This window comes from Lacerta agilis, chromosome 17 (assembly GCF_009819535.1).
Source record: "Lacerta agilis isolate rLacAgi1 chromosome 17, rLacAgi1.pri, whole genome shotgun sequence".
Lineage (NCBI taxonomy): Eukaryota > Metazoa > Chordata > Lepidosauria > Squamata > Lacertidae > Lacerta > Lacerta agilis.
In genome coordinates, this window is record NC_046328.1 from 13,984,847 (window position 1) to 13,997,676 (window position 12,830).

Genomic DNA, 12,830 nt, shown 5'->3' on the forward strand with positions numbered 1-12,830 from the left:
TGTAGTGACTGCCTGCTGAGCGTGCACTTCTAGTGTAGCTGTGCTGGCCATTGTATTGGCTATGATGTGGCCGGTAAGAAGAGGAGGGATACCCACTGCAGCCGTTTGCTGCCTCTGACCTCCTGGCAGTTCTGCACCTAAATAACTAATTCTGTGCAATGACTTCCCATTTGTGTGTTCAGAACAGCTAAACCCTGCAGCCTGTGGGAAATTGTATGAATTCAGCAAACTTCGCCTTTGCCTCACTTACTGCTTCTGGTTTGGCTGGTGGTGGTAGGGTGAGGAGCTGTTAGGCACTGGAAGCTCCCATTCCTAGTTATGAAACATCTCATGCCCTCTCCCCAGCTTCTGAGATTTTGCCAGGCATCAGCCTCTCTCGTACAAGCAGGCCTGTGTCTCGGGAGCCAATAAGCACTTGGTTTACAAAGAAACAGGCTCAGGGAAGAGGGAAAGGTACCAGGCAGCTGAATCCTGCACTGTGCTCTGTGCTTGGATTCCAGGTGCACAGCTCAGCTGATGTTTTGTATGCACACAATTCCCCAAAATTGCCTGACTTTCTGTTTGCTTTCAAGGCTTCCAAGCTTGCCTTGGGAGTCTTCTTGTACTCTCGGTGTTCATGGAATTTGATGTGGAGGTTTGTGCCTCTCTAAGCATTCAAAGTAACAGGAGCAATAAGAATGCTCAGTTGAGGTGAGCAACCAATCAGGGCTTCCTTCCCCCACCTGGGGCCTTCCAGAGGGCTTCCAGACAGCTCCCATCAGCCCCAGCCAGCACAGTGTACAATGGTGGGGGCTGGCAGGAGTGGGTCCAAAACATTGGAGAGCACCAGGATGGGGAGGGCTGTGAGAAATTGGAGTTATGGGAGGTGCTGGCAATTTGAGACTATGTATTTCAGCTGTACTACAAAAGCCTGGCATTACCGGGGAGCCAAATTCTGTGGTTGTTCAGCATGGAGGGGCACTGGGTATATCCCCTGCTTGTTCCCAGGCAGTGGTCCAGGGACTGGGTGCACAGTCTCAAAATGAGGCTGGTCCTTTGCTGGACGAGGAGGCCCCCAACCCTTTTCTCCTGAGGTTGGGGAGGGGCTTCTCTGCATGGCTATATCCATGTTCTCCATCACCTCATTGAAACAAATATGAGACTAAACACTGGTTGTTGCACAGAGCACCCTCCCCTCTGGTGCCATTGAGGGAGCTGCTGCGTTGTCTTGGGATGTTCACAAACATTCTCAACTGTGAGGAGGGGAGGAAGGCAGGCAGGCCTGGGGTCCTAAGGGGCAGGGGGAGGCTGTGGCAGATGTGCCGGTTGAGCAGTGGGAGAGGAAAGGAAGGGTGGAAAGAGGAGGCTTCAGTTGCAATAACCAAACATCCCCTCCACCTCTCTCCCTCCAACTCCTGCTTCCCCTGCGCTGTCCTATATAGAATCTTCAGTGGGCTCGCGATGTGTTGCTAGGCAGCAGTCTCCCATGGCAGCAGCTGAAGCACATGCCAGCACAGGGTCTCTTCTGCGAGAGGAACAAGACCAATTTCTTCAATGTAAGTTGCCTGCACCTGAAACTTGTGGCTGTTGGTTTGTGTTTACATCTTTTGTATACCGCCCAATTAAGAGTGCCCTCTGAGCAGCTAATTCCCCCCCCCTTCTCATTTTACATCTCCTTTTCCTCAGGTAAGTCTGTTAGGAGGCAACCTTCAAAGCAGAGAAGAATTTGCAGCAAAGCAAAATGTGTTCCCTATACACCAGGGAGGAGCAATGCTTAACAGAGGCACAACTGCTTTCTCCTGCATGGAAAGATCCAAGGGGAGGGCAAAGGGTCTTGACATCCTTCCCATTCAGTGGCTAGCACACATCTTGAGCTCCCAAGAGTTTCTGGCCAGACTAAGGAAGCTGCTTGAACCCTGTTAGCAAACCTCTGTTGCTCTCCCACATGTGTAAGGGGTGGACTTGTGAATGAAGCTGTCTGCAGCAGAGAGGTCTTGTTGACTGGTTAGTAGCTGTTATGGCCTTTTGCTAGCCCAAATAGCTTATTGAATGAATGAATGAATGAATGAATGAATGAATGACTGGTTAGTTGGCCCCTGGAAGGGAGAAGAGGCTCTGCCTGAGGAAGGTTGTGGTGGGGTCTTGCAGGCTCTTCTCTTTAAGTAAAATGCTTCTCCCCTGCCTTTCTGCTTGACAGCAGTACTCCACAAAAAGAAAATTAACACACACACATAAGATTAAAGAAAAAAATGAGGCCATGGTGACTGGGAAAGTCCTATGTTCCCAGCTGCTGCTCTTAAAGGTTCTGCTTTGACCACATGGGAAAATCCGCCCCAACTTTCTCCTCTGTTTCCAAGGCATGGAAGTCCTTAACATAAAATTTCCATGCCTTTTGGTGCCTGAGTCAAGTTGTCAACATCTTTTCTTTTAAATTGTTTTTTTTTTGGGGGGGGGGGTGATCCTAGAATTTTAGTTCCTTGCCTTGTCATATCAACTTCTTCCATACAGTCCATGACTTGCACCCTCCTTTTTTCTTCCTCTGAGAGAAGAATGCTAGAAGGGTGCTTAACTTGCTAGCCTATGAAAGGTTAACAAGTTAACCTTTTATTTCACTTTACATTGACAACAACCAAGCAGAGCAAGAGAGGATTGGCCAAAGGGTTCCTCCGTCTGCTGTGTGCTAGATCATGTATATTATGCCTGGTGCCATATTCTATAAAACATTTATGAGAGCACTGTGTAAAAAAGAAATAGATCCACACTGCTGCCTGCTCCTTCTGCTGCAGGGCTAAATCCATGGGGTCTGGTATTCTCCCCGGTTTTGTGTCACGCTGGGGTGCTCTTCACTTTCGCCCCTGGAAGACAAGCTGGAGGAAGAACCCATTCCCCCTTCTTATTCTTCAACATCTTCAAACCTTCCCTTCATCTTGTACCTCTTCATCAACAGGAGAATTTTCTAGGTCTGCCAGGGAGGGATGTGTGAAATGTGTGGCTGCTATTGCCGCCAGAATCCCTTTTCCTCCTCCGCACGGGAGCTGAGCCTTTTCAGCAGCCTTCCGCCCCCAACCCCTTAAAGGGTTGGGGTTGGAATTGCTTCACTGTGTGGGAGAGCCTGGAGGGAAACCAGCCAATTCCCCTCCTTTCTCTGCCGCCTCTAGGAGCCAGGATATCGCCTTGCCCCCCCGGTTCAGTGTCCCTGAGCCAGTTGTCATCTTTCAAACACTCCTTCCTCCTTGCAGCTATTTCTGGCAGAAAAGGGTCAGGGTTTGATTCTTCTGCAATCCACACTCACCTCTGCATGTGCCATGAGAAATGGGGTGTTGCAGCCTGGAGTCAGCTCTGGCTCCCACAGCTCGCAGTGCAGTGTTTTTCCATCCCAAGAAGTCTCAAATATGCAAGGCCATTTGAAAGTGCATCCAACATACAGCCGCTTTCCCAGTCCCTGACAGCCCATCGTTTATCTTCACTCATGCACCATGGGAGGTAGGAAGAGTTCCAAAGTCAACAAGTCTCTGTCTAGCCCAGCCTTGGGCTCCCAGATGTTGTTGGACTACAAGTCTCATATTCCATAGCCAGCAGAGGGGGATCACAGACCACTCTACTAGGGGTGATGATCATGCCCATCGGCAGGATTCACATATCAGCCTCCCCTCAAGAAAATCTACAGGGGGGTTACCTGGACTTCAACATATCACCATTCACTGGGCATCAGACAGGTTCCCCTTTGCCGGTGTGACCTTTGGCCAGAAGGTGCTGCTGGCAGTCCTGTGCTGTGTAGGTAGGGGTCTGCCTGCTCTGGGATTCTGGGGCTGCTTATTTACTTCCTCCTGCCATGGAGTGGAGACACTTCTCTACCAGCAGAGAAAGGAACATGGGGACCTACCAGGATGTTTCTTATGGTTGGTCTGTGGAGGGTATCCGGCTTCACCCTGATTCTCAGCTCCAAAGGAAGGATGCTCCTGTCCTGGCTCACAGGGATTTTAGTCAAGGGTAGTGTAAGGTTCTCAGTTAGTTGCTCATGAGTAAGCAGCCAGGACTCCGCTGTTTCCTTTAAAGATTTTATTGTGCAAACTATGTACAGTGCAGAGCTAAAAGGTTCATGTCTGTATCAAGCGGTGTCAGAATCCGGGAATGGCCCCTTCTGGTTCTGACCCCAACGAGAGTTTCGGTATGCAAAAACCCCGCCTTCCATCCTTTCTTTTCACCCCATGACGTCTTTGGGGCGGCGGAAATTGCGTTCCCCCTGTATCGCCCTCGGGACTGTGGGAGTGCTGGGTCTCTCTTGCATCCCCAGAGCCTCTACTCCCTTTCCCCTGTGAACTCTCCCCCTTCTCGCTGGACGTCTCGCCTCTCCTTTCGCTACCAGAGGAGGAGCTGCTGGCAAGGTGGGACTGGCATCCAGAGAGCCCCAGTCCCACCATGCACTGCATCGGGGACAGTTCCCTGACAGGTAGTTTGAGGGCTGGGTGGAGAAGTTTGTGTCTGCTATACTCTCTCCTCATCGTCTGATCTTGTTCTGTTGCTACCATTGCTGGGTCAATATCATTCTTCAGGCTTTTTGTTGCGTCTGTTGCATTAGTGCTAGGGGCTTCCTCCTAGCAGACATTTCAGGTTTGTTTAGAACGTAAATTTTATCATCTATGGATAAGAACCATATCCCCCCCTCTTGTTGACTTGTTCAGTAGACAATTGAGTTGAGGTCATATTATGATTTCTTGTCAGAAAACAGGAACAAGGCAAAGATCCCCCATGAAGTGCACTTGGGATAGGATCTGCGGATCAGTGCAATTGTGTCGTCAAGTTCAGTTATGCAGATATGAGCCCTGACTTGTGTCTAGTGCATAGATGTCAACCCTCCCTGCTGTTTCCCAATGCTATAAAAAAGGGAAAGGTTGACAGCTATGGTGTGTGTGCTGGGCCAACCTTTCCCTCCCGAACAGCAGCTAAATAACATGCCCTCTTTTTAGAAGAACTACTGTCAGGATTGGGTTTAGGAGCTGCCCATTACCTCCACTTCTGGATTGTCAACACAATGTCAGCCACTGTGGCACTAAGTGTTTTCTCCCCACACAAAATATTCATGGGATAAAAAGGTGCAGAGAATTGGTACTTCTCTAAGGAGGTTCAGGTAGTTGGGATTCTGCTTTCATCGTCAGCATCCTCCTAATCGCCAGGTGATTTAGGATTCCCATCTTAGGTGGTTGAAGGCTTCTGCAGCCCATCTTATTTCCTAGAGCAGGTTGCAATAGCCTTGGCTGGGGAAGCTTGTTCTTCCAGAATCCGGCTTAATGGCACTGCTCTTTTCATGCAATGTATAGACAAGGCTCCTGAAAGTCTCCCTCTAATAATAGTATTGTATAAATGTGTTATACAGAAATGGACAAGGAGAAACTGAAAATTGATGGGAGGTTTTAAAAAGAAAAACGGGATCTGGGCTCTAACTGCGAGTCATGTTTTTGAAATCAGCTGTGTTCAAGACCCAATCAAGTTTCTGAAGACTGTTGCCACCAAGTTGGCTGCTGCAGATAGTGTTGGTGTTGTGCCGGGTGCAGGTCAGGCAGGAGATTTTGCTGGTTTAAAAAAAAACAACACCCCAAAAAACAAACAAATCACCTGGGTTCTCCTATTGGGGCCTTGAGCAAAGCCTTTCAGTGGGAGTTGGAGAGAGTTAGCTCTAGAAACAACAGGTGACTCTCCCCAAAAAGCGACCTGGGGTGAAGTTTTTTTTGTCCTCCGTGCCTGGTTCCACGCGGAGGTGGGGATTTTTTGGCTGAGCGAAGGGTGAAACGGGCCAGAAATTCTTGGAAGCCTTCAAAGGCCGGGCAGAGCTACCGCTGCTGCTTTGATACAGGCAATGCTGGAGCCTGAAAGTGCCCCGGAGAGGCGACGCGTGTTTTCCTGGCTTCGGAAGCAGCTGCGCGGCCACTTCGCTCGGGGGAGCAGGTGCCTAATGGGGGTAGCCGGGCGGCGGCCCCGGTGCTACAGCGGGTCCTTCGCGGTGACTTTGGTGGGGTGCCCTAGAGGAGAGGGAGAGCGAAGTTTGCGCAGCCCGGCCGAGGCAGAAGCTGGCGACGCCGCTTGGCTTTGCGCTCTGGCTTCCCTCCGGCGCGGGGGTGTCGGGGAGCTCCGCCTCTCCTCTCTCTCGCTGGCTGGCTGCCTTCCTGGCGGGGCTTCTCGGGGGCGGAGAGCCACGTGACGGGCGCCGTCTCGGGGAAGAGCCCCCGACGGCAGCGCCAGCGATGGGCAGCGCGGCGGCTCCCGCTGCCGCCTCGCCGGCCTCCGCCTCCGCGGGGCCTGCCGCTTCGCCTTCGCGCCGCCGCGGGGGAGCCTTCTCCGGGGCGCGGCAGGAGGCGGCCTTGCGGGCGGCCAGCCCCAGCAGCACCACCAGGGCGCGCAGCTGCCGGGAGCCGCCCTACGCCCAGCATGGTGAGAGCGAGCGAAGGGGAAGCCCCCGCCTCGAGGCAGCCGCGGGGCTTGGGGCTCGGCTGCGCAGCGCCTGGCCTTGTTTGGACGGGGGACTGCGGGGGAAGCCCCGGGAGGCGGGCGGGGGCGGCCCGATTGCGTGGGAGGAGGCCTGCCTAGCGGAGCGCCCGCCTCTGCCTGCAAATCGCGCGGCTTTCCAGTTAGCAGCGACGCGGCTCTCTTTCCTCGGCTACCATCGCCTTGGTTTAGGTTGCGTAGGTGCCGATGGAGCCTTCCCTGCGCCCGCCACCTGCCGGGGAGCCCGATAGCTTGGCCCGCCGCTCCGCGGCTGACGAGGAAGACGAGTCGCCGTCACCTCTCCGATGGGGCGTCGAGCGCAGCTCTGCTGCTCTGACTTACCAGGAGAAGAAATGCGTGGCTCTTTCCGGCCCTGGAAGCGGAGCTGGCTGGGGTTTGCAGGGAGGTGTAGGTGAGGAAACGACGGAGCGCTGGCCAGGCGTGGAGCCCCAGAGAGAGGTTCCTTCTCTGAAACCTCCCTGGCGGTGCCGTGGGTCCGCTGGAAACAACAATCATTGTCTCCAAGCTCTTGGGATGCTGTGAATCCCCTGAGTCCGATCGGAGGTGCGCTGCTGGTGGCTGCTCCAGTGTTTGTGGTCTGTGCCCCAAAGAGCCTTCCCAATTGGTCCAACCGAGGTGGAGGGTGGAAAGAAAGGGAGGGAGGCATACAGGGAGGAGGGCAGGGGGAGACAACTGCTGGCCAGCAGCTGTCTGTTGAAAGCACATTTCCCGCCCCCTCCGAAAGAATCCGAGAACTAAGTTTATTCAGGGCACTGTGAATTGTAGCTTTGGGAGGGGTAAACTAGAGGTTCCATGATTCTTTGGGGGCACACTCAAATGTGCCTTGAATGTATGGTTAGTATGGAACATTAGTCAAGGAGAAGCTTTGGACCATGTGAGAATGTGGTTGCAAAAGTGCCACGGGGTATCCATTGGGTGGTGTCTTAATGGCACACAGCACACACTCTTCACCTTCCTTTTTTAAATCTTCCATCATTTTGTGGACTCTTGTTTGTTAAAAGAAAAATGCTCGAAGGCTGGGAATTCAGTTGCCTCTTGGGAACTGAGTTACTTGTGTAGCCTTTTACAAAAAAACAGGCCTGCAGTACTTCTGTTTGTTTAGCCCTTTGAGTCCTGTGTACATTACCTCCTCAATGGGCATCTTCTCTGGGTTTTTTAATTCTCACTTTACATGGGGAGTTTGCTTTGCTAGGTCTGCAAATATCTCTATTCAGGCCTAGAAAAATTCTTATACTTGCCCTTTGCGTGATGTCTTGGATAACAAAGTTAAGATCAAGAATGTCTGCCCTGCAGTGGAATGTCATGGTTTGTTTGTTTACATATTCTCTGTGCCCGATGAAGCCTTTCAGTTTCAGCTTGGAAATCCTGAATGAATTCATTCCAGTTGCATTTCATATATTGAAACTGCAGGTGGGGAAGAAACTTCTGTCCAAAGCTGTCACTAGGCCTTCTCAGAGACCCAGAGAGGCCCTGGCAACTTTCTGCTTTTGAGGCCCCCTAGATAGAATAAAAATCAAAGTGGCAATCCAAAAACAAGGCATCAAAAATAAAGTGAGGTATATTCACGAATGCTGTTTTAGCTGTGAGCGTGTGCCACATTTGGGTCAAGTGTGCATAAAAACTCCCCGAATGCCAAAAATTGAACAAATGTCTAAATGTGAGGCCCCCTTTGAGGTTGTTGCCCTGTGCCAAACAACCCTCCTGTCACTCGCAATACCTGCTTCCCACCGTTGATGGTTTCTTCCCCTGTGCAGGGAATCTGGCGCATCCCCGTGGATGAAATTGATCGCCCTGGTAGCTTTGCCTCTCATATGAACCGCTCCATCGTCCTTCTGCTCAACGTCTTGTCGCAGCTCAAGGATTACAACACCCTGCTGAAAGTCTCATCTATGCTGCAGAGGACCCCCGACCAGGGAAAGTGAGGATGGCTCAGGTTTCTCATTTCTGGCTTGAAATGCTAAGATGCTGACCCCTCCCCCGTGTGGCCGAAACCGTTCTTAGCTCTTACAGATATATATTTAGTTAGAGAATAACAATGGTTGGCTTGCAAAAGTGTTTGTTTTCGGCCTTGAAGCCTTGCTGTCTAGACTGAACAAGCTGTATCTTGGCTTTAATGCAGAGCAGTTCATCAGAGGCCAAATCCGGGCACTTTCCTCCCCACTGTATACCCTGCAAATCTCTTGTCATTTGTAGGCCCCCTTCAGCTGCTCTCAGTGTTGAAAATAGATACTGTACAAAAAATCCTTTCCAGGAAAGGAGAGGAGCAAAAAGATAGGAAGAGGATACAGGTGAGGGTGGGGGAATAGAGATTACAGAGGAGCGGGGAACTGGTTCATGCCTTTTGTACCCTTGGAGGCCTTTTGGAAGCTATTCCCACCACAAGAGTTCAGCAAATAACATCAACTGCATTTCCAACAGCTCAGAAACCACTCTTCCATCTTTGACTGCTCAAAGCAGTTGAGCTCTTAAGGTGGGAATATGATCATTTTGGAGAAGCATGTGGGGGGGGGGTGTGTGTCACAGATCAAAATAGCAGATAGGCTCCCTCAGATCTTTCTTTGACAGTAACAACAGCAGTTTAACAGTTCCATTTTTACATCCCTTTTGCTTTTTCTCGTTTTGTACATCGGATGGCATCGTGCGCGGGGGGGGGGGGGGATCTCTTTCCTTTCCCCCATAAACTGACGGTGTAGATCCTTTGCTGGCTTTAATTATTTCAAGGTCTTTTAGCAGAGCTAAATGCAAGACTCACAGTCCTGATTCCTTTCAATAGAGCAACTTTCACATTTAAAGTTCTCAGCATAAGGACACTGCCTCATACTGAGATAGATGGGCTCAATATCGCCTACACTGACTGGAGATGTCAATGAGGATTGAACCTGCGACCTTCTCCAGGCAAAGCAGGCCCCTTCCCCCTGCACTCTGGCCCTTTCCCCACAATGGTAAGGGTCTCAATCCCCTGTGCATCCCTCAGTCAAGAGGCAGGCTGAGCACCTTCCCACCAAGCGCTATTGTGTTTTAATGTTATGTTTTGAACAAATACCTGAAAGGCTTTTCCAGTGGCCAAAAGCAGGTGAACTGAAATATTTCATTTGGGGGAGGGGGTGGAATCAACGAAGTGTGATTTAAACGTTACATTCAAGCATATTCAATTCAAGCTTTGCTGCAGAATCAATGTTTTCTGGACTGCTTGAAAATTGATTAGATTTCAAGAAAAACACATGAAGGCTCCGAAGAGTGCCAGCATACTAAATTTAGCGTGGGTTAACAGCTGTGCCCATAAATATATCTGCTTCCTAGGGATGGCCCCTTGGAAAAAGTTAATAACCGCTTTATGTTAGATTTGACTGATATTGCATCTCTTCCAGTTGCCCAGTTTGGCATGCATTGTGTGCATACATTGTGCTAATAATCAATTTTATGAAACAATGCATTTCTAAAAGGAAGAAATCTTCCACCCACATCGCTGCTGGCTACTAGCTGCTGCCAGTTCTTTGGGTGGAAAGTGGTTCAGGGAGCCAGCGTGGTAGAGCAGTGCTATGGTATAGGGGGAAAAGGAGGGCGGGCAGGAAAAACTGTTCATCAGTTCCATACCTCCTGCACCGGATAAGCCAGAACCCCCAAATTCCCAGATTCAATTTTTTAAACAAGCAAGCAAGTCTAACCCTTGTTTTTGTTTTTCATAAATTGAAAATGCCTCTTGATTGCGAAGAACCTCAGAGTGGCAGTCATAGGGCCCAATGTGAGAGGCAAATTGTTCGCCTAGTTGTTTGGTGAGGACCTTGCCAGTTCCTCCCTTTCGGGTTTTTAAACCAATGAACAAAGCTATAGCAATGGCTGACATTTAGGAAAGCCAATCTAACTTAATTGTTTTATAAAAACATACTGCCCACTCGCATAAATTGTAAATACAGTGCACAGCAGTATCTGCAAATACAATAAAACATATATTATTAGTAGTATTATTACAACTACAGTACTACTGCCCCTACTACGGCTGCTGCTGTTGTTGTCATCGTCATCATTTGTTACCCTCTCTTCACCCTAAGATCCCAGCATGGGTTACAACATTAAAACACAATATTAAAAAAAGTTTTGAACAACTAACTAGCTAACTGGCGAAAAACATCCAGAACATGTGTGACTGTCCGTGTGTGATTTTCACTTGCCAGTCACTGCCAGCAGGCAGAAACGGGCTAAGTTTTCACCCTCCTCTCTAGGCTGTCTCTTTGCCTCCATGGCTGCCAGTTTCTCCTAAGTTTCTCCTTAGAGCTTTTGCTCATGCACAGCCTCCATCATGGAGGGCTGCTTTGTGACCCCCCCCCCCCCCGCCCCTGCATGGAGTGCTGCTGCATTGCAGTTCTCTCCTCTATCCAGTACTCTATTAAAAATATTTTCAGTTTTCAATTTAACAACAATAATCCTTCTTTACATTTGTATCCCTCATTTTGACTTCCCCCCACTCCTCTGGTTACATAGTGAATTTGTTTAATTAAACTGCACATCTCCCTTAACATCTTTTTTAAAAAATTCTAATTAATTTCCCCCCAAGATCACATTTTAAATGCTTGATTTTATGTTAATCCTGCTAATGTATTTAGTTGTTTACAAGGATTCTTTAAATAATCTACATAACATCCCCATTCTTTAATAAAAACACTTCTTGATTTCTTATTGTTCCCATACGTTTTGCCATTTCTGCGTACTCCATGAACTTTGCTTGCCACTCTTCCTTGGTTGGGATGGTATCCAGTACTCTCAATAGGATTGTAGGCCCCTTTTCGGGGAACAAACGGCAGGGGTACCCTGGAGAATTTAAACCGCCATACCTTTTCCTCCTCCCTTTCTCTGCCTATTGGAGAGCCACCTGGTTTGGTGACAAGTGAATTATTGAGGTTATTGAGGTTCCCAGCATTGACTGTCACATCAAATCACAGCTTCACCTTCATTTCCACTTGTATGTTAGCAGCAGCAGCACCCTGCTGTTCAGCTGATTAGCTTCTGAGGATTCCCCTTAGCTAAGAATACCTCTTTGGCAAAAAGAGGAGCTTTCGCTACCTGCGTGTCACAGAGGGAGCGCCATGGCTGAGGCTCTTCATCCCTCCATAATTTCTGGCTGAAGAATTGCTCATAAAAGCTAACTTTTAATAAACTAGGAACTTAATTTTGCAGTGTTGTTTGGCAAAGAGGAAGCAGTTAGAAAGTCAAAGTCTTTCTTAACCTGGATGCCTCTCGATTTCCTCTGGTGATGGAGGGTCATTATTTAAGCTTAAAATAATAAAAAAATTATCTGAGAGAATTGATAGCGGCCCTAGGAGGTCAACTTGATTGCTATGCATTAAGAATAAGTTGCCTGGTTACTCCCTTTTTCATGATGCTAGGCAATGCATCTCTAATTGTGGGCCTCATTCAGTGCCAAGTATCTGATACGGCCAATTCCAGCCAGTCCATTGCCCAGGAAATCTTGTGAGTACAAAGAAGAGTTTGGACTTGATATCCCGCCTTTCACTCCCCTTAAGGAGTCTCAAAGTGGCTAACAATCTCCTTTCCCTTCCTCCCCAACAACAAACACTCTATGAGGTGAGGGAGGCTGAGAGACTTCAGAGAATTGTGACTAGCCCAAGGTCACCCAGCAGCTGCATGTGGACGAGCGGGGAAGCGAACCCGGTTCACCAGATTACGAGTCTATTGCTCTTAACCACTACGCCATGCTGGCTCCCTTCCCTGCCCCTTCAGTGCCTTGTTTGAGATGTTCTTCACTGTGTTTGGCCTTCTGGAGACTGGCTGGCATGTTCATTTAGCAGTGGAGTAATTTACTCCATCAGGGTCTAATCGGGGGCTGTCGGCAGCTGCAAGTGAGGGGAAATGGAATCATCATAATTTCAGTTTTCATCTCTGTGCAAGTGAAGCGGATCTGGTGATGCTCTGTGTATGGATTTGAGTAGATTTCCTGAGTTGGTGCATGGAAAAGACAAACAGCCTTTTTGCATGCTGTTGCAACAGGAAGGTGTTCTGGAGTTCAGGACAGGCTAAGAAGCCCTGGTGACTCCCAGCGGATGTCAACAAACCCAGTTAGAAGCCAAACACGTTGATATTAAGCATGATTTCTAAAAGGATTTAAATATTTGTTTGAGAGCTTCTGCGTGGGTACCCGGCGGTGGAAGCAAATGTGGGAGGAGTGTCTTTTTCTATGTTCATTGTTCCTCTTTAAATAGAAGGCTATGGGCTTTTAAGAGCAAAGCAAGTCAGGCTTTGCTGTTGTGGGCAAGGACATGCACACGGTGAAGCAGGAATGTGGTCACCCTCATTGCCCTGTCCCTGGGCTAGCCTTGCCCCAAATGGTTGTGGGT

At 49.2% G+C, this 12,830-nt stretch overlaps 1 protein-coding gene across 5 annotated transcripts in view; it reads left to right on the forward strand.

Moving 5' to 3' along the window:
- CABIN1 (calcineurin binding protein 1) overlaps positions 1–12,830 on the forward strand; it is a 59,596-nt gene that overhangs the window by 29,810 nt on the left and 16,956 nt on the right. For all 5 annotated transcript variants that reach the window (XM_033174653.1, XM_033174654.1, XM_033174656.1 and 2 more), the window contains exons 28-29: positions 1,422–1,535; positions 8,235–8,398. In XM_033174653.1, coding sequence (XP_033030544.1) covers positions 1,422–1,535; positions 8,235–8,398 — 278 coding nt within the window. The remainder of the gene's footprint in view (positions 1–1,421; positions 1,536–8,234; positions 8,399–12,830) is intronic.